This window comes from Scomber scombrus, chromosome 16 (genome assembly GCF_963691925.1).
Source record: "Scomber scombrus chromosome 16, fScoSco1.1, whole genome shotgun sequence".
Taxonomy (NCBI): Eukaryota; Metazoa; Chordata; class Actinopteri; order Scombriformes; family Scombridae; genus Scomber; species Scomber scombrus.
In genome coordinates this window covers 28984945-29007765 of record NC_084985.1, presented here as the reverse complement: position 1 = coordinate 29007765, position 22821 = coordinate 28984945, and the positions used below count along the sequence as shown (strand labels likewise).

Here is a 22821-nt window from a genome sequence, read left to right as displayed (position 1 = left end):
TTTTAGTACCGGCTTGGCTCGCTTGGAACCTCACCAGAGCAGGTACTAAAAAAGGACCAGGTACCAGGTACTTTCCCTAGTGGAAACGCAAAAAGAACCGAGGCGAGGCAAGTCGTGCTGGAACGGTGTAGTGGAAAAGCGCCATAAGTACACAAATTCTCACAAATCATATCACCAATAGTAATGTTAAAGGAATTTCCATAGCTGGTAGGGATATTCTCATTAGTCAGCTGGCTGATGATACTACACTGTTTCTAAAAAATGCAAGTCAAATACCTATTGCTCTTTATATTATTAACGACTTTTCCAAGGCTTCTGGTTTATGCTTGAATATTAATAAATGTGAACTGTTAGCTGTTAAAAACTGCGATGTTCATTCTATCTGTAATATCATGGTAAAAGATGAGGTTAAATACTTGGGCCTGACCAGTGGCGGCTGGTGACAAAAATGTTTGGGGGGGCGCAGTTTGATGCCGTTTCAAACCAGCCGTAGCACCACTTCATACCGCAGCAAAAAAATAAAAATAAGAAATGAAAACTAATCTAAAAACAACACAACACACTATAATGCTCCCTGGTTTGTCCCAGTATAGTATCTCTGACCCACAGAGAGAGGAATAAAAAATGATAATTAGACATGATAAAATTCACTCACATCACCTAAAGATACCAGCAGTTAAAGCAGAGTTATCAATAAGGTAATATGCTTAAAAAGAGACACCACCTATATTTTAGTTATTTTGTCTTCAGTCCTGATTTCACTGTAATCTGTTAGTTGTAGCAATACCTAAACATGACAATAGATGGCGCATTAAGCACTATACACTGCTGTGATTAAGCATAATTTATTTAACTTATTTTAATAATGAAATGTACCCCAAATCAACTGTAATAGTCAAAATTACTTCCATCATTTCTTATCCTGCATTTATGCATTTTAGTTTTTTTACACTTCATAGTTATGTCTTTTATAAAGTATTTTTTTAACACTTTACAATATTAATAAGAGGAATGCAGCTACTACCTGTACTTTTATATGTCCTGTTGGAGCTGCTGGATGCAGCCACTGACTGAATCTATGTTCCTCTTCTGGAGCTTGGCATAACGGAGGTCCACATGTGGCCAGATGTGGTGAAACAGCTGCAGAAAGAGCTCAGCAATGCTAAGTGTGCTAAAAACAACTTCATGCTATTGTCTTGATGGCTGCAGCTTTCTGTTTGCATTTTTTCAGAGAGATGTTTTAGGTCTCGTTCCCCTGTCGTTGTCCACAACGTTTCGGTGCTGACACTTTGAAACAGCAAACAGATAAAGCAATAAAAGGAATAACTCACACTGCATCCAGCTAGCCAGCTCCGTTTATCATAACAGCAGCAGGAGAAACTCTCAGCTTCTCCATCACCTGCTGCTGCTTTATCCTCTTTCTCTCTTCTAGTGAAAGTCTTGTGAAATTATGTTTTTGTAGAGAAATTACAAAATAATCTTCTTTAATTTCCGCGGCTCCACTTTAACGTCATCTCCTGAACCTACCGTAAGCAGGAGTTTGGGTGACAGCAGCTGACGGGAGGGCGTGAATGACAGCCGGAACTGTCCAATCACAGTAGATTAAAAACATGAAACAACAACAATTCGCTGCCAATAAAAGTGGGCGTGTCCGGGGCGCACTGAGCTGTGCCCCGTGGGAAACGTGACGCCAATGAGAGGGCAGCCTCAGGTCATGTGCTTGTCAAAAGTTTGAGGGCTTGCATTGACTTCCATTAGGCCGGCGCCCCACATACAGGAAGTACATATAGAAATTAATAAAATACAATTTGGAATCGATTTATAATGAATGCTGACAGGTGCTGAGAGACCAACGGGCGCATTTTACAAGCAAATACTTTTTTTAGTTCATAATGATTTAGCATTATCTAATTCATTTATATTTAATATGTTTAAGTAGACTTTCTCTAGATAATTGGATGGGGCGGCGCCCCAGCGCCCCGCATTGACCAGCCGCCACTGGGCCTTACTATCACTAAAAATCAAAAGTTAAGATCCTCCCTAAACTTTACTCCAATTATTCAGAAAACTCAATATAAATTGAATCAGTGGTTACAGAGGGATTTGTCCTTGAAGGGTAGAGTTTTAATAACTAAAGCAGAGGGAATTTCTCAACTAATTTATGCTGCCATTTCATTACACCTAGATAGTAAGATTAATAAAGCTATTGATCAGATGCTTTTTAACTTTATATGGAGAAATTGTACACATTATATAAGAAAAAGTGTGGTTATGAATAATTATGAGTCTGGAGGGCTCCACTTTTCTGAAAAAAACTTTTTAAATGAATTGAGCTAGAAAAATTTCTTTAAAATCCCTTTTCAATTTGGAACTTTATTCCCCATTACATTTTCTCTCGCTTTGGAGGCCTGCACTTTATTTTAAGTTGTAATTATAATTGAGACAAACTCCCTGCCAAACTGTCTGTATTCCATAAACATGTCCTTCTAGCCTGGACACTTGTATATAAGCATAACTTCTCACCACACCGAGATATTATTTGGAATAACAGAGATATTTTATCTAAAAAGAGTCTCTTTTAAAAAAAAATTGGTTCCAGAATCAGATTTGGCTGGTGAGTCAATTGTTTAATGAGGAGGGATCATTGCTCTCTTATAGAGATTTTTTATTCAGATTTAACCTTTAAGTGACTTCTAAGGAATTCTCTGTCATTATTAAAGCCATTCCAACAGGGAATAGGAACAGACAGATGCCTTCAGCTAATCATGTATCTTTCCCCAACTCAGTTGACTCCCCAGAAGGAAGGAATCGGACCGCTTAGTTAGTAATATTGATTGGAAGAAAGTTTGGATGCTCCCCCACAAATGTTTAATTGTAAACAAGGTTAGGGAGGTGTCTTTTAAAATTATCCACAAATACTATCCTGCCAACCATTATATGCAGAAATTAAAAAAAGACATTAACACACACTGTTCTTTCTGCAATTTACACCCGAAACCGTTCTACATCTGTTTTGGCACTGTCCCTTTACAAAGAAAATTATGGGCAGACCTCAGCAGATTTATTATTGATCATCTCTTCAAAGATTTCCTTCTACTCTGGGAAAATGTTGTGTTTGGCTTCCATGATTATCCTAAGCAGGAAGAAACATTTTATTTCTTAATAAATTTGATTTTATTTCTGGCAAAGTTTTATATCCATAAGAGTAAATTTAATCAAAAAGAACCTTGTTTTGTTGTTTTTCAGAAAGAAATTGAGCATTATTTTAAGTTACTTGATAATTTGACTAATCAAAAGGCTATTAAAACGCTAAATATCTGTACCCATTACAACATTTTTATTTAATGTAACCCCTGGCTCATCTGTTATCTGATGTCTTTCTTGTATTCTGTTCATTGTATACTGTATGCTCTTTTTGCTATAAAAAAAGAGAAACACCCCCCCCCCCCAAAAAACAAACAAACAATGGAAGACATTGCAGAGAGAGGAAGAGGAAGAGGGAGGGTGAGAATGAGAGGGGGAGGAAAAGCGATGGACGAGGCGTTGTGGCCAGACCTAGCTGTGTGGCAAGATGCTGCATAATTATTTTTCTTGCCTCTTTTTTTTCTATGTATTTTCTCTACAATTTTCTTTTTCAGTTTACTGTTTTGTTGAGCATATTTTTGTTCACTCCAATGTAAATATATCTGCTGTGCATATGTTGCACTCACTTGTTTGCTGAAAAATTTAAAAAAAATAAATGCATAGCTATATGCACAGCATGTGTGTGTATCTGCAAATATTTCTGTGCAACAATCTGAAGAATTTTCTACAATTTGAACTATTTTAGTATTATGGCAAAGCATACTAAAGATGAGAGTGCTTTTCATTATGCCCAACAGTGTGTAGTTGGTCAGAGAAAAATCTGGTAATATGAAAGAAGTGTGTGCCAGTTGGTGCAAAAGTTTGATTTTGATAATGCTATATGTAGTTTTGGTTGCAGTGCTTCATTTTGTAGGATATATGAGGTGTTTTGCAGTTTGGGTGTGTGGTTCTGTGAATTGTGTTAAATATTTTGATAAAACCAGATTAGTTGCAAAATGGTGTTTTAGCAATTGGAAAAAACTGTAACATGAAAACTCACAATTACACAATTTCCTACTATATTAACAACACTCAAAGGAATACAGAAAAACACGACAGCAAAAACGCTACCCTTCAAAATAAAAGTTTGCGCTTTACTGCCTTGTTCATAATATGGCGCAACAACATCACACCACTACATCAGCAATTGTAAAAAACTGTAAATATAAACTCATTATCTGCATGCATTCCTTAATATTTATAACTCCACTGGGGAGAAGTAGGAGGACTGAGCCCTTTGTTTCTCCTGTTGCCATGGTGAATCATGTTATCTGTGTAACATAACCAAGATACCATAACCAAGTCTTCATCAATGGAACACAGACTGTTCCATTGATGAAGACTTGGTTATGGTATCTCCTCATGCAGCAAGCTTCTCTCGATTTTGATTTGTTTTGTATTTTGCTGTTGTGTTTTATGATTTGCTGTTGTGTTTTGTACTTAAGAGCCACCGTGTATTTCCTCACAAAAACAAAACAACTCTCTTATAACACTATGAGATTGTATCATGATAACCGCATTGTTATATTTTCATGAGAAGAAAAAGAGAGTCGTGTGTGTGTGTGTGTGTGTGTGTGTGTGTGTGTGTGTGTGTGTGTGTGTGTGTGTGTGTGTGTGTGTGTGTGTGTGTGTGTGTGTTCAAAACAATATATATAATAAACACCTCGACGCGTTGTTATTATCTCATGGTGGCAGTAATGATCTGTAAGTCAGCAGTCAGACACATTTTGAATAAAAATGTACCTGCTTTTATCCTGAAGGCCTGTTCTCTCACTTCCTCTATGCCCCTCCCTTAGCTACTGTTAACGTATGACGTATCAAACGTCGTTCTTATTCCCAGGTTAGAGTTGCATCTGAGTGACCATCTCTTCAATTGTGGGAGCGGAATTATTGCCTGTGGTGGCTCTTAGTTGCTCTGGATCTAATTTTAGAGCAGATATCTATTTAAACACTGTATTCAAGGATTTATTGTATTTATTTATTGAACAAGATGGGCTGCGCTGGATTCACCTGCTCCAAACATTCTCTGTGCGCGCTCAACATCCTCTATGTGGTAAGTAGATGCACAGCAGAATGTACCATATGGATTATTACACTGCCGTATTTACAAATAGTCGCAGTGTGTTTTTTTCTGTCCGGTCATAGTGGAAATACAGTGAAGGAAACCTCCTGCTGTAACACAATGATGAGCTCAGACACTGCTTTAATCAATTATTCACTGTGGTACCTTGTCTGGAATCAGATGCTCAATGTGGCCATCAGCACCAGATAAAACAAATGAGAAGTAACACTTTCAAAGGGCCGCATGGTTCCTTAGATGGGTCCAGCTGTTACGGCTTATAAATATCGTTTCCTTCCACCAACCTTTTTCTGACATTGCAGAGGACGTCCGACTGTTAAGCTTTGCCTGCATTCTCTTATCATCATGGTTTCTAATCTTCTACTAAAGGCATGTTTATGACCCCTACAGGTTCCAACACTTCATAGTTCCTGTACAGCCGCTCCTACATATCTGTCATACACATGTCATGTAGAGAAAAGGACATTTCTCAGTGAAATATAGGCTAGAGTAGTATAAAAAATAAGTATCCTACTCAGAGAACATCTTGAGTAGGCTAAATGTGCTTATTTCACCACTGCACTGTGAATATTAGAAATGAGGATCAAATGAGATTACTTTTCAAAACATCCTTCTATTTTAATTCGAGTGAATAAAAACACAAGGAATTTTGGGCGGCTGTGGCTCAGGAGGTTTGATTCGGGGCCCTTCCAGTCCGCATGTCGATGTTTTCCTTGGGCAAGGTACTAAAAACCCAAATTGCTCCCGATGGCTGTGCCAAAGATGAGTGAATGTTATCTCCCCCTGCAGGTTGGCATCCTGCGAGGCAACACCTGCCATCAGTTTATGATGACGATTGTGTGAATGGGTGAATATGCGTGGTTGGAAGACTTAAAAGACGCTATACAGTCCATTTAATAAATACATACAGTAACATGAATGTGTCTTTCCCTAAAAACAAAAGTACACACTTATTGCAGAGGAAAAGGTTTACACCATCGTGGTATACACTGTATGAATTTGAAGCTTAACCTTACAGGTCACTGACTGAGGCTTTACATTTGTTCTAAAATAGATCACGTTATGTGTGTTTAGTTAAAGAGTGGGAGCTGTGATGTGGTTAGCTTAGCTTAGCATAAAGACTGGAAACGGGATACAGCTTGTTAATTATTGAGCTTTAGAGGTGTGTTTTTGAACTCTTGGCTCTAGCTTCATACACAACACACAGATGAGAATAATAAATATCAATCTTCTCATCCAGTGCTCACCAAGGAAGCAAGCAATTTCCCAAAATGAGTACCATTTTACTTAAACAGTTAAGTAGGCTACTGTACTTCCATGAAGTTGTGAGAGATGGAATTAAAAAAGTGGTGGTAAAATGTTCAAAATTAAAGCAGCAAAAGACAAGACCTCCTGACTAATCCCTTATATTGGCCAAGCAGAATCCGAATATGCTGAATCCTACCATTCCCATAATACAGCTCAGTTGCACCTTTTCATTAGACCCTCTCTGCCTGGTTAATGTCCAAACTGAAAGCTCCAGTTTGTAATGCAGGTATTCTGTTAAAGATTTCAAGTCTACAGGCCAAATCTGAGTAAACTGATAACATCATTATCACATCATTATCACATCGTCATGTTAGTATATCTACATTTTAGACATTGTGAACATTTTCAAAGGCTGTGTTGTACATATATTACAAATCATATTTTTGTGATAGCTTTCAGATTGTATGTCTGTTCTGCAGATGGTGAGTCTGCTGATGATTGGCATTGCAGCATGGGGGAAGTGGTTCGGATTGGTGTCCAGTTTCCAGGTTGTGGGAGGCATCATCGGTGTGGGAGTCTTCCTGTTCTTCGTGGCCCTGGCTGGCCTCATCGGGGCCATGAAGCACCACCAGGTCCTGCTGTTCTTCGTATCCTTCAATCGGCTCATGCATCATGGCTGCTTGTTAAAGCTTATATAAGATGGCATTCACTCTTATGTGATTTCTGATACTAACACACAGGAAATGTCAGGTGCAATTCATCATTTAATCTCTTCTGCTCTCTTTGGGTTCAGACTTTACAAGCATGTTGCACTTTTGGTCACAAACTAAGAACATGTTTACACCTAGCATTAGCATGTGTCTCAGGTATGTCAATCACAAGTGGATAGCAGCACTAAATACAGGTGTAAACAACCTCTAAGACGCATTGTTATCTGATTACTCAAACCGCTTGCCAAGGTGGTCTGGAATGCATTTGACCACATATCATTTGTGGTCAAATGCATGTCGTAAACACTAATGCGTCCTGATTCATCCCCGACAATGAAGTAGCAGGAAAATATGTCATCAATGCAGGACGTGGCAGTTGTTTTGTTAAACAGTTGAAAGAATGGAGACTGGCACAGATGTATGTGGTTGGAGTAATCTGAACATATGGAGTAGCTCATACATGTATATTAGTCCTTGAAACCTTTTTATTAGCTTTTATCTCGTTAGCCCACCTTAACAAAAAATCTGGCACTTGTCTGACCGATGTAATAACTGTGAGTGTGGACACAAGAGGTCAGCTCGAGACCACGCGAGACACATAATAGAGACAGCAATATGTCTCGGCTGTCCACTTGTGATAGGATCACCTGAGATGCATATTAATGACGGGTATAAACAGGGCCTTAATATCACACAGCAGGTATTTTCCCTCAGGTGTTAATGATATCACTGATTAATCTGTTCTTTGGATAACTTGAGTCTTGATTTGATTCTTTATGATATGACACAATCTTTCAAAGAGTAACAAGCCCTTAAATGGATAGTTCACCATTTTTGGAAATTTTTGAAATTTCTGTCCTTCTGAGACTGAGATCAGAAGATGGATATTTATCTCATGTGTGACACAGCTGAAGTTAGGATGTGGTTATTCTAGCTGAGCAAAAAGACTGAAAGTAGGGGAAAACTGCTATCCTGTTCAGAGTTCAACAAAACACATGCCAACACTTCTAAAGCTTACAAATTAACATTGGAAATGTGAAAACATCAGTTTGTGGTTTTAGGGAGCATTATATTATATAGCTATTTTGTGTATCTGTACCAACTCTGGTTCCATGCTGAACACACAGACATGAGAATGTGTTAATAACACTTCTTGTGATAAATGTGTTGCAAAACTCAAACTTGTAGCTCATGGATGTATAAAGAGAGCAGAGTCGGGGATGAGGTGTAGGGGAGCAGCCAATCAGACAATAGTCTTGTGTTTGATTGGCTGACGGGGACCACCTGTGTCAACCCATTGCTTCATAATCATAATCTGTGCAGTGACTGCATTTGCAAGAATTAATAAAGGTGTCCCAGTCAATCAGACATAAGTTGATTGGCTGCCCCCATCCTGTACTCTGCTTTCTCACATCCACAATTACAGGGGCCAGTTTTGCAACACATGTACAGACCCTTTCCAAAAAATTAGAATATCATGGAAAAGTTGTTTAAGTTCCACAATTCCATTCAAAAAGTTAAACTTTCATAGATTATAGATTCAGGGCTCACAATTTAAACGATTTCAAGTCTTTATTTGTTTATTTTTACATAATTTGGGCTTCCAGCTCATAAAACCCACGAAAAAAGGAATTCACTTGCAAATTCATTTCATCTTAGTGTTTTGGAAAGTACATTTTCCATTAATGTGTGCATGTGCAATAGGATCCAGAGCAGCATTGTATTCACACTGTAATAAGCGGACCACTGACAGTACCCATTGCTCTATGTCTAGCCTAACACACTTCAGTTAATTCTGCACATGCATAGTGTTTTAATGACCTTTTGCTTTGCTGTCAACATAATTATTTGTTCTATGTGTGATATGCATATTTGTAGTTGTTCCTTGACAGTGAAGCTTAGTACATGATCATACTGTTCATGCTGTTTATTGTACAGTTCTCTGTCTCCAGTGCGTGTTTGGCCATTAACAGAGAGCAACAGGTAAGATGAAAATCTGCCGTTTCCCCTTTTAAACCAGTTTATAGCAAATTACAGATGTATTCATTTAAGCAAAACATTGATGGACATACAGAGGAGTTTCAAAAGGAAATAGGTCTGGAGTAAAATGAGAAAGAACCTGGTTCTGTACAAGTTGTGAGAGGCTGAGATGTTTGGATACCATCATTTATGGGTAAATGCTGCTTAAGTCACAGACAAATTCATGGAAATAATGCAAGTTTGATTCCTTTGAATAGCCTGACAACGTGTTTAATAGTGGCATTTGTCTATTGTCTGTTGTTTAAGCTGACCAGTTATCCATGCACATATAACAACATAATATCATACAAATAGACTCACTGCCAGTCATTTAGGTTTCTTGGTCTGTATTTACTCAAGTTTTTACCTTGACTTTATATCCATCCATTGCCACCAAACGGCCTCTAAAATTCACTTCCTTTAGTCTAAATACATAGTAATTCCAGAAACTGTTTATGGTGGTGAAGACCCACTAAAGGCAAACAAATTGTGCGACAACAGCTCCATCAAGTAGCTTGCTAGATAGCAAACATTGTGTAAATTAGAAATACACTGTTTCTCCAACAGTTTAAAATGTGACTAGATCACTTCATTTTGTATGTGTCTGATGGCAAAGATCCCACAAACTAAATTAATGACTTTTCCTTTTTGAGAAAATTACTATAGAGTTTACGAGAAAAAATTTGAAGAAGTACAACTTTCAGATCCCTCCCCCTCCCTCTCTGCTGCACTTCTGCCCTGCCTCCAAAGTCCCTCCCCCAGAGGAGGCTGACGTGCGCGCGACGGCACGCGACCGTGTATGCTGTTGTTGGTAACGGAGGTATCGGTAGTTTTGTCCTCGCTGATGGTTGTTGCTGCGCCATTACTTTCTCTACGCTCCTGAAGCCGCTCTCCCGAGCTGAGGAGGAAGGGGGAGGGGGCTGTGTGTGTGAGCATTGATTGACAGCTGTCCGACACTCCATCAGACACCATCCTGACTCTGATTGGTTCTTTTTGTCCAGTTGCGGTAGATTCTGGCAATTTGCCAATTTGCAGTAGAAGCAGTAGGAGGGGCTAAATGAGCCTGTTTTTTTTTTTCTTTTTTTTTTTTTTTTTACAGATTACTAGTTTCATGTAATGCTGTCTTTACATAGTGACAATCTTAGCAAATATGACAAAAAGTTACTTTTATAAGACTTACCAACTGCAGCTTTAAAGCTACAAGCAGCTCTGGGCGGGACCTCGCACCCTTGCGCACGTCAGGCCATGGCGAAGCGGAAAGGTTTCTGTTAGGGGCATTTAGATGCCTTCGTTTTTGCCCCTCAAAAACAATTGTAAGTCATGGCGTAGATTGTGTCGCCATGGCAACAGTATTTGATTATGGGTCATGAGCTGCGGAATGTAGCATCAACAAGGTCTTATGGTGTAGAAAATGTCAATTTCAGGAGTAATGACTTAAGATTCTGGGAGTAATTTGTCAAAGAATGACACATGTCACTTCCTGTCACCATTAGGTGGCGCTACAACTGTCACTAAATATGACCCTGTACATGTCTTCAGACTGGGATGCTTATCAAGCATATGAAATTTGGAAAAGATTAGAGCATGTGCAGTCAAGTTATAAGGCTTTGAAATTTAATGGCGAGACATCGAAATGCACTGCGTGGTCATGGCACTTTTTGACACACAGTCACCACCTTCGGAATATACCATCCCCAAGGTCTCGAGGCTTTTCAAATTTTGAGGGGGCTCTGATCAACGTGCTACCCACAGTGCGTCAAAGCGTAAAACATACAACTTCCTGTTGCCAGTAAGTGGCGCTATGACTCAGATCCAGTATTGACACATGGATCTGTTCAGGGTGGGACTCTTATCAAGCACAGGAAGTTTGGGCCTCATAGAATCATGTACGTTGGATTTATGGCTATTTCATTTTTCATGGTGAAGGATCAAAATTCACCGCCCTGCCACGCCCGCTTGGAATTTTAATAACTTTTCATCTCCAAGGTCTGTAGATGATACTGACAACACTGATACACAGAAACAATAGTGCCTCGTGCCAGTCAGTGCTCGGACCCTAATAATAATAATCCTTATGGAAACAATAGAGCTTTGCACTGTTCAGTGCTCGGGCCTTAATAATAAGAAACGATACAAATACAATAGGGTCCTTGCCTCCAGGTGGAATTAAAGGTCTAGACTATAGAGAAATCCAAAGAATGAGGAAAAATGACCCGTGCTGTGAACGCTGTCTCAGCTGTTACATGCACCGTCTTGCCTGGAGGCACGGACCCTATTGTATTTGTATCGTTTCTTATTATTAAGGCCCGAGCACTGAACAGTGCAAAGCTCTATTGTTTCCATAAGGATTATTATTATTAGGGCCCTATTGTTTTTGTGTATCAGTGTTGTCAGTATCATCTACAGACCTAGGAGATGAAAAGTTATTAGAATTCCAACTAAAAAACTAAAAAAGAAATGATTTGACATGAATTAGATGGCAAAAAACAACTCACCAGGAGAGTCATCAGCCAGGGAGCCGAATCATATCGTTCACCAATATTTCAAATAAATTAATAAAAGTAATGAATAAATAGTCAGTTTGTAGTTTCAGCCGCTAATATTTATATTGTAAGCTTGCATTATATCATAGTTTCAATTGTCAATTTAAATTACCCTGAATGGCCCTGAATTATTAAATAGCCTACTACTTTATACTAAAGTAGCATAATACTTCTACAGACAGAGTAATGTCATCATGATTATGGATTCAAGAAGTGCAATTTAGATATTACAACTCAAAATGTCTTGGGACATAATCCATTATTCAGGGTGTGAACTACAGGGGAGCCAGGGACTGTGATGTCCTAGCCAGGGACCTTTATTGCATGTCATACCCATCTCTCTCTCCCATAGTTCCCACTCACTTCACTGTCAATTGTCCAATAAAAAGCCAAATAAAAGCTTTATCAAGAACCACTTTGTTTTATTTCCTTGATCCTGCCATTATCATATCACAACTAATGATTGCAGTCTTCCTTTCTCAGGCAACATACAGTCCCATCAACCTTCACCAATAAGGCAAAGCAGATTGTATGTAGACAGAAAGGTAAAAGGGAAAGGGAAAAAAGGGAAATAGGGGCAAAAATATAATCCTGAAAAGTGATACTGTATAAATTATGGCCTTGCACTATTAATAATTTATTTAAAAAGCAGAAGAAGTGAGAATGCTGTCAAGTAAACACTGATGTGTAAAGCATGTGGCATTCCTCATGTCCATGTACTGCAGGATCACCTGCTGGAGGTTGGCTGGAATAACTCCCAGAGCACCCAGAGAGACGTGGAGAAGAGCCTCAACTGCTGCGGCTTCAAACAGGTCAACCCCAACACTACCTGTGATGCTGTGAGTTTGTTTACTTGTCCATTACATGACAGCATGTCAAAACAGGTCGATGCTTTCTAAATGAGTAGGATATTACCAGCAGTAACCTGTAACCCTGTTATCAGAAGACTTTACCTGCTTTTCCCGGATAATCTGTGTCTGTTCTCCCACAGGCCTGTTTCCCCAACCACTCCTGTTTTCCATGTGCAGGTATGATCCAGGAACATGCCGGAGGGGTTCTCAGCTTTGTAGGAGGAATAGGACTCTTTTTCAGCTTCACAGAGGTGAGCTCTTAAAACTAAACTGCAGTTATAATCAGACTTAGTGGTTTCACCAGCAGCAAAAAAATCTCTCTAAAGACTTTGTCATTTATTTGTATTTGAGGTCTTATAACCATAACTGTGAGGGTAAACCTGCCCTTTCAGGAGTTCAGTATTAGTCGTAGAAGTAGAAGTATTATTTGTAGTAGTATTAGTAGTAATATATAATATAGTAGTATCAATAGCAGTATCAGAGAAAGTAGTATAGCAGAAGTAGCAGTACCGTCAGTTGTAGTAGTACTAGTAGCATTAGTAGTAGTAGTGATAGCAGTAGTTGTAGTAGAATTAGTAGTGGTTGTAGCAGTAGCATTAGTGGTGGTGGGAATAGTAGTAGAATTAGTAGTGGTGGCGGCAACAGTAGTATTCAGTTGCAGTAGTAGCAGGAGTTGCAACAGTTTTAGTAGTAACAGTCTACTAAATAGTGAATAGTCAAAATAAACTACAGTGTGTGTGTTCATGGTAATGAAGGAACATGTCACCCAGTGCAGCGGTGTGTCTCACTGATATGTTTTTAATAGTTTTTGGACAGGAGGTCTATGACATAAAGAAACAAGATAGACTTTACTATACACACAATACTTGTTAGTTCATTGTCACTCTGTCTTTGTGTCAGATTCTGGGAGTGTGGCTCACATATCGCTACAGGAACCAGAAGGATCCCAGAGCCAACCCCAGTGCTTTCCTGTAAGCCAACACCAGCTTCCGCCCCTCTCACCTCATCACCTTTATGGACCTTCTCTGGGCTTTAAAGGGGACCTCTTATGCTTGTTTCCAACTCTTTATTTTGATTCTGGGACTCCAGATTCACAGTTTAAATAAATCTTTATTTATCTTATACTGGCCCTTGACGTTGTCCCGCAGTTCAGCATCTGTTTCTCACAAGCATTCTTAGTTTCTGTCTCTTTAAGGATCCCCTCCTGATGAGCCCTCTGTTCTGATTGGCCAGCTTCAGGAAACCTGCCAAGGAGCAGCTATATTAGAGTCATGTTAAGTTACTTGTGATGAAGCCCAACATTTCCTGCTCTACTGCTTCATATTAAAGCTTTTAATTGACTAAATAACGGGAGACTTTACAGGAATGAAACACCTTCCTTACTAAATTTGCAGAGCTTCATTAGCGGTGCTAAAAACCAGCTGGCACAACAACACACAGAGATATTTGGAGCTTTATGTTGAGCAGGTCAGTTAGAAATAATGTAGGGAGAAATAGTACAAGCAGAAACAGCCACAGTGATGATGATGTTTCATGAAGAGCTGTGGACAACCGGCACACATCCAACAGGCAAACTACTAATCTTACTTTGTCCTGCTGTTATAATGGAAAAACACTCACAGTGTGCCAGCTCGACTCAAGTCATGGCTTGGCATGATTATCCCAACAACAATGGAAAAAGGCCATAATGTAATATGTATAAGCAGAGTGCAGCAATGAACTCGGCAGTGTGTGTTGAGCATATAAAGAAATCTGTCACGAACTGAAATTACAAAAAACTGTTGGAATCCGAGTTGCAAAGTAGTCTGAAGCTGGTGCTTTTTGCTCACAGGGATTACTTATTCATATGTTTACCTCATTATTTGACACTTTGGTCATGTTTAATATGACCATCTGACATTGTAACCTATATGACTGAAAGTGTGGAAAAGAATCCCCTTTAAGTGTAAATACAAGACTGACTTGTGTGTTTCCACTGATTGTTGCAGCCATGCAGAGAGTGAAGTGTGCTCTGAAAACAGTTGTTTGTAAAGAAATGCATGTTTCCACTGCGACAGCTCTCCCACTGGAGCTGGAAGCATCTTATCAGGATAAACTACTGAAGAAAAGTTTCTTACACTGAAGCTACACTGTGCACTTGTGGGTGTAAAAAGAGGGATTAATATCTGCAGCTGTCTGCTGTATATTACTAATATATTTATGCAGCCTGCCTAATGTTGACACTGAACTTTCTTCTTTGTTCTATAAAGTAAGTCCAATAAGCGCAATAATGTCAACCACTACTCTACATTATGATCTGACAGACTAAATTATTCTGACCATGTTATGATTGTGTGTTTTGTGTATTTGGCCTTTTGCATGAGCCCTTGTACTATAAACCACAATAAAACACTTGAAGAAGAGAAACCCTTTGTTTTATAGTTTTTGTTTGTTTCATTTCATTTATTAGGTATGTACAGAAATATACATTATTTTTGTCTTAAAGGTTTTATTTTCTTAAATGAGCAAAAAAAAAAGGTTGGCAGTGCAGTTAAATTATTTCACCCTGTTTCCATTACACATCAGCCGGTTTCAAGATGTTTCTAGAAATGAGCATCAACGTTCTGACAGAAGTCACAGAAAAACTTCACTCAATTCTAGAAAATGTAAACAAAGTGGTTATTTAAATAAACAAATTGAAAGTCATCTTATGTCTGCTTTACAGTATCATATACTCTATATGGCCAAAAATATGTAGACAATTCAAATGTGTCTGCATCTGTTTATGGGAGCTGTTTAGGTCAAACCTATCAATCATCAATCAATCAATCAATCTTTATTTATATAGCGCCAAATCACAACAAAGTTATCTCAAGGCACTTTACACATAGAGCAGGTTCTAAACCGTACTCTTCAAGTTTTAATTTATAAAGAGACCCAACATTCCCACATGAGCAGCACTTAGCGACAATGGCAAGAAAAAACTCCCTTTTAACAGGAAGAAACCTCAGACAGAACCAGGCTCAAAGTGGGAGAACATCTGCCTCGACCGGTTGGGGTAGAGAGGAGAGAGAGGAAGAATAGGAGAGAGAGAGAAGCACATAGAAAATAAACATTGAAGCTAGAAGGTCCGGGACTGGAATCTGTCATCCGGACGTCTACAGGCCCAGATTACCTGTGAGACCAGAAAGCACAGACAACTCTGGGGAAGAAGTTTAGGTTATTGAATGCATTAATAGTACATGAATGTTAATGGATATAGATGGATGGATAGAGAGAGAGAGAGAGGAGGAGAGAGGAGCTCAGTGCATCATGGAGGTAGGAGTCCCCCGGCAGTCTAAACCTATAGCAGCATAAACTAGGAGCTTGCTAACTATAAGCTCTATCAAAAAGGAAAGTTTTAAGCCTTCTCTTACCTACAGAATATGTCTTGTAGTCATGTCAGATGGAAGAACCAAAACAACCACATAGACAGCTTCTACTGAATGTGTGGTCATTTTGAGTCGCACCCAAGTAGAATTGATATGTTCAGATCTGCCTTAATGTATCAAACACTACACTGGCTTGAAAACACACTGATTAATGCATCAATCAGATTACTAGTTCTGACATTGTCAGTGAATACTAAAAATTCCAATCCCATTTATGTAACCACAGCACCATATCAGCAATGATAGTGTCCCCTCTATCATTGCTGATATGGTGCTGTGGTTAGCACTGTCCCCCCCATAGCAAGAGGATGTTGTGTTCAAACCCACAGGCTAGCTGGCACTCTTCTGTGTGGAGTGTGCATGCTCTCTCTTCCCACAAACCAAAAACATGCATCTTAGGGTAATTGGTGACTTTAACTTGCCCACAGATGTGAGTTTTGTTGAGGTTGTTTGTCTACTATATGTTAGCCCTGTGATGGGCTGGTGACCTGTCCAAGGTGTACCCTGCCTCTTGCCCAATGTCATCTGGGATTGGCTTCAGTCCCCCCACAACCCTATATATTATCATTATTCTATTAAAATTCAATGAGTTCCAATTTGTGAACATTTCCTCAAGTGAAGGTCCGGAACATCATAATGTTTGTGTTATCTTGAAGTAGCATTGTAGTTCCATCGTAATCTGTGTCTAGTAGGTAGATTGTAGACTGTCAAATAAATACAGTAGAATTCTAGAATATGGAAACAACATTTATTAGTATTTATACTGAACCTGTGGGATTCAAATAAATAATAAAATAAGAATAAAAAAGAATAAGATAAAAAAAATCTTTCTTATATCAAATAAAGATGGCATTTTAAAATAAAGCTTTTGATTGTGTTTCTTAAATAAAGTGCTTAGTTTTAGAAAAATAAAAAGAATCCCTTTATACTTTAAACTTAAACCATAAACTTCATTTCACAACTAATAACTTTATAACAAAACATCTCAACACATATGAACTCCTTCCTCCGTGTTTAAAAAAAAAAGTTACATATTTTATTGAAGTATAGGAAATATTACAAAGAAACAATAGATCAATACAAACACACAGCCGTTAAGAACATAGCAGCTAGTGGAGGTTTCACTTAAAAAATACAAAGCAAAGTACATCACTCATGAGTTTTAGCAGCTTTCTTATTATTTGAATCACTAATAGTTTTTATATATTGTTTGGTTTCCTTTTCAAATGCAATAAATGAAGGCTTTGTGTTACTATATTTAGCCTTATGAATGTGGTATTTTCTTAAAATAATTAATAAATTAATAATATATAATTTTTTATGTTTTTCCTTATCATTGCTATGGATACCAAACAATACATCTTTCCAATATAAACAGAAGTCAGAGTCTATTTTAACAACAATAAAACGGGTTAAGTCCTTCCAGAACTTACTAGAGTGGAGACATTGCCAAAAAATATGGACAACAGTTTCAGGAAACATATCACACAACGAGCAGTAAACACACAGGTCCTTTTTAAATTTGAGCAGATACTGTTTAGCAGGATAGTATCTGTGTATCAGCTTAAAAGTCACATCTCTCACTTTAATTGTGAGGAGATATTTATAAGGTAGACTCCAGATGTTACGCCATTGCAAGTCAGGGACAAACCCTGCCCAGTAATGAACAGCAGCAGGAACAGTAGTTATGTCTTTCTGAAAGAGAGATATATATTACAGAAGCACATTTCTCCCACTGCTGTGGTTTTTGGGTCCAGAGGTAAACAAGTGGGCAGTGTAGTCCCTTTTAATAGCGTTAAAAGGGCAGAGGGAATGGCATCCATTACTATACTGAATTCTCTAGGAGTCACAGGAATATGGAAGGTCTGAAGGAATTCTCAATAATTAAGTAAATGGGTCACTAGGGTTATGTCATTTTCAAACCATGTTTTAAAGAATAATGATTTGTTTTTAAATGTAATGTGACCATTATTCCAGATATAACATCTGTGTGGTGAAAAGTTATGTTTATATATTAGTGACCATGCTAAAAGCATCTGCTTATGGAATTTAGATATATTTTGTGGAAGCCTTTTTATTTTGTAATCACACTGAAGAACATATTGAAGCCCTCCAAGCATTAAGAAAATATAGTTCGGTATGAAGTTCCATATTCACGTAGGATTATTTAGAAACTGTTTAATCCAATTCATTTTGAATGTATTATTAAGAGTAGTAAAATCAAGAAAATGTAATCCACCAGAATCGTATGTATTCATAATTACAGATTTTTTGACATAATGCGTCTTATTTTTCCACAGAAAATTAAAAGTATTTTATCAACGGATGTGCAGAGCTTCTTACTAACATATAACGGGTATATAATGGCTGCATATGCAATATGAGATAAGCCCTCAGCTTTTGTTAACAGAGTTCCACCTTTTAGGGATAAATCCCTCTTATCAATAATAATATTAATCCTTCCTCCGTGTGCATCTCACTGACAGTCGAGTCTCTCCGCATGTCCGGATTCACCGATTTGATTGGCTGATTAGCGTCGCATGAGAAGTTTGGCTATGCACAATGGTCTGTGAGTTTCTGAGGGCCGCTCCACATTTACCGTAATAGCTGGAGAAGCAGCGCCCGTTAAAACAGAAATGCTCGGACACAATTTAACGATTACTTAAAATTTCATCAGTTACAGGTCTGTATAGTACGGAGTCTGGGTTTGGATCCGGACCGCGGTTCGCCTATTAATGACCTCTGCTCTACACTGTACGTGCTTTTAGAAACTCATTACACAGTCTTTAGTTGAGCCTCAGTAACCCGGCAACAGGAAAAAGCTTTCAGCACTGGCAGTGTGGACCTGCCCATACAGGATATGACACACACACACACACACACACACACACACACACACACACACACACACACACACACACACACACACACACACACACACACACACACACACACACACACACACACACACACACACTGCTGACCACAAAACCTGCTTCCTCCTCACCAACTCATTTGAATGAAACTCATTTTCAATACTTAACACAGATGACGATATGTTGGTCCATATAAACCGGATTATTATCAGCTTTTAATTATAACCACCACAGCTTTGAATTGTCCTGAGTTGATGAAACTCATGATAAATCCAGCCAAGCATTTATTAAACTGATCATATAACAAGAAACTGATTGTGAGCCTTTTGGCTATTTCCAGAGTGCATCACATTTCTGCAAACTGTGCTTGTATCAGGGAACCCTTTGTGCCGTCAGTAAGGTCTGTCAGGTGGCTGCTTTTCCCTTGCACACTTGTGTCTGCATTAAGAAGTGGAAATAGTATTCTGTTCCTTTACCTAAGTACAAGTTCAAATCCGGCAATATAAAAATACTCCATGATTAGTCAGGCATGAAAAATCCTATTAGAGTTAAAATACATAAGTATTATCAGCTTGATGCAGTTAAAGTAATGCAGGAAAAGTAGTGGTTAGTGGTCCCTGTAGTGTGTAAGCAACATATTACTGTTGTAGCTGCTGGAGGTGTAAGGTTAACTAGTTTAGTCCAGTGGTTCCAGGGTAGGGGAAAAAGCACTATTTGGTGTAACTATTAATAACTCAGACATCTGAAATGTGACCCCAAATACACACTGCTTTTTGTAGGACATCAAACACCAAAAAGGTTGGGCAAACAGAATGAAGGACGAAAGGCCACCGAGGGGCAGGACAGATGGGCAAAGTCACTGAGGGGCTCTGGAGGTTGGCAACAAAGCCTGAGCCGCTCAGGAAACCAGCGACAAATCCAGAGGCCAGGAAGGGCCCAGAGGAAAAGAAAGTCAGAGAAGAGATCACCATAGTGTGTCATTCATTTCTCTAGACAACTTTGAGATCTATGTGAGACCAAAAGGAGACTGTGCTCATTTCTCCTGTTTCTCATTTGTTTCTCCTAAACAATCAGGTGCACAAAATCTCAACTTGGTTTCAAAGGAGATCTCATCAAGCTCTCACTTAAGTCTCAGATTGTCTCAAATTTTGGGTCTCTTTTTGATCTCAGGCAGAGACATCAGAGAGGTCTCTTTATGAACTCAATCTACTCTCATCCCAGTCTCCTCAATTCATGCATCTCAGGTTGATCTCAGACAGAGCAAAAAAAAAGAGACCTCTGCAAGTGCTCACTGAATTCTCATCCAGACTTAAAATAATGTTACTAGGAAACTGTCTAACATGCATACACGTGAATCCACACTCTATGAGGGCATTATTCAGGTCTGCAGTGTTCTCTACTGCATGTGCACTTGTTAGCATTAGCTACATTAGCCATAGTAGTCTGGTTAAACACCAGCTAACGCGGTTTTAAAGCTGAAAATGCTCTAAAATTAAGTTACATTTTGCTGTGGGGAAAAACTGAACTGAAATGGTCATTTTCAAAGGAGTCCCTCAGTATAACTGTATGGAAATAGATGCTATGTGTTGTATACTAACTCTTATTACAACTTTGAAACGAGACCACAGGAGAAATGCTCTTAATGTCTGTTTACTTCCTTAACGTTGCTCAGGACAAATCATGACAACGCATGGGGGGCGTGACGGTATCTCAGTAAGGACAAACTTAGGATATCAATACACAACACTATGGGTATCCGCAGGTCAGGACATGCCCACTTTATGTTAAAGTCATGCAATCTGGGGCAGAAATCATGTGGTCTTTTGCATGAAGTACAATTGTTATTTTCACTGTTCCTTAAATAAGGCATTTGACTATTTTTGCATACTGTGCCCTAAACAGTTTGTGTGTTGCATAAATTGGGTATGAACAGAAAGCTGTGACTATTGTGGATCCAAATAACATCATATTATTGATCTACAATGATCTTAGCTCTCAGTAGTAGTCATTTAAAGTAAGAAGTCATTTTAGTAAGACTATAACAACCCTGAAATAGATGTAGGATAATGTAGGATTTGCTGCAAGAACTTAAGAAATATAATGTAAAGTTCAAGTTTACTAAGAACCACATTTTTTACATAGTTTTTGTTCTTTCATGTATTTCACAGAAGGAAATGTCCAGCAGGAACATTTAAAAAAGAGATGGCCAAAAGACTGCGCTACCCAGTGAATGGTAAATGAATTGTACTTATACAGCACTTTTCTAGTCATTATGACCACTCAAAGCGCTATGAGCCAGTCCCTGCCTACGCAAGGATGACCAAAATGGTAATGCACAGTCTTTATTTTTAAATCCAGTTTTTCCACTAGTTTGACTGATTTGGGGTGGTGGTGGATGGGTAGTACTAGAAGTGTCAACTTATCTTTTCCCTGTGTTTCATTTTGTGGTTTAGAAAATTACTTCTTTACCTTTGAATGACAATTCCTCTCTAGCAACAGGGTTGCAGTCTTTGACCTAGGATTTTAAATTTAATTCTAGATTTTACAGGAAGCCAATGCAGTGAAGCCAAAATGGGAGTAATGTGATCTCTTTCTAGTTTTTGTCAGAACGCGTGCAGCTGCATTCTGGACCAGTTGGAGAGTCTTTAGAGACTTGTTAGGACAGCCTGATAATAATGAATTACAATAATCCAGTCTAGAAGTAACAAATGCATGGACTAGTTTTTCAGCATTATTTTGAGACAGAATATGTCAGATTTTTTGCAATATTACACAGATGAAAAAAGACAGTCCTTGACATTTGTTTTATATGGGAATTAAAGGACAAATCCTGGTCAAATATAACTCCTAGGTTCCTTACAGTAGTACTGGAGGCCAAAGTAATGCCATCCAGAGTAGTTATATCATTAGATAATGTGTTTCTAAGGTGTTTAGGGCCAAGCACAATAACTTTTGTTTTTTCTGAGTTTAATAACAGGAAGTTACAGGTCATCCAGGCCTTTATGTCCTTAATGCATGTTTGTAGTTTAGTTAATTGGTTGCTTTCATTAGGCTTTATTGATAGATATAATTGAGTGTCATCTGCATAACAATGAAAATGTATTAAGTGTTTCCGAATAATGTTTCCTAAAGGAAGCATATATAAGGAGAATACTATTGGTCCAAGCACTGAACCCTGAGGAACACTGTGTCTAACTTTTGTTTGCACGGAGGATTTATCATTAACATTTAATTCAATTTTAAGCATATTAACTTATTGGTAACTCTGCTTTAACTGCTGGTAACTTGAGGTGATGTGAGTGAAATGGCCATTTTATCATATCTAATTATATTTTTTTATTCCTCTCTCTGTGGGTCTGAGATACCTTACTGGGACAAACCAGTGAACATTATAGTGTGTTGTGTAGTTTTTAGATTGGTTTTCATTTCTTATTTTTTTGCTACGGTATGAATTGGTGCTAGGACCACCAACCATCAAACTGCGCCCCCCAAACATTTTTGTCACCAGCTGCCACTGGAGGCTGGATGACTTAAAGGCAAACAGTCCCAGGTGTAGGCCAAAATGCAGGTTAGGTTGGAGTAAAGAAACAGGGTAGTTTGGCTGCTGGTGGCTAACAGGCTGAGCGCCAGCAGACCAGAGTGCAGGCTTGGAGACTACATGAGAGTCAACTGAGCAAGAGGCAATGAGCTTTGCCACAGTCTGATCAAACTCAGAAAGCTTTTCTTTATTTTGCTTGGTCAATATATGGTGTTCCACTGCCCCAAAGTGAATCAAAAGATGAGCTAATTCCAATTTTAAAAGAAAGTGAGATGTTGTTAACCTCTTATGACATGATTAAGACATTAAGAGTTCATGTTTGTAACTGTCTTTACATTGTTTCATATCATGTGAGAGATAACGAGAAGGGTTTGACAAGCAGCATACCATAATTGAACAGAGGATATTGTAACTTAACCACAA

The 22821-nt window shown here is 38.5% G+C and overlaps 1 protein-coding gene across 1 annotated transcript; it reads left to right on the top strand.

Moving 5' to 3' along the window:
• The first annotated feature begins 5113 nt into the window (after window positions 1–5113).
• Window positions 5114–13549, top strand: tspan13b (tetraspanin 13b). Its single transcript, XM_062436252.1, has 6 exons — window positions 5114–5176; window positions 6931–7098; window positions 9064–9144; window positions 12449–12562; window positions 12715–12825; window positions 13475–13549. Exons 1-6 carry the CDS (start codon window positions 5114–5116, stop codon window positions 13547–13549), a joined length of 612 nt encoding a protein of 203 aa, XP_062292236.1.
• The last annotated feature ends 9272 nt before the right edge of the window (window positions 13550–22821 follow it).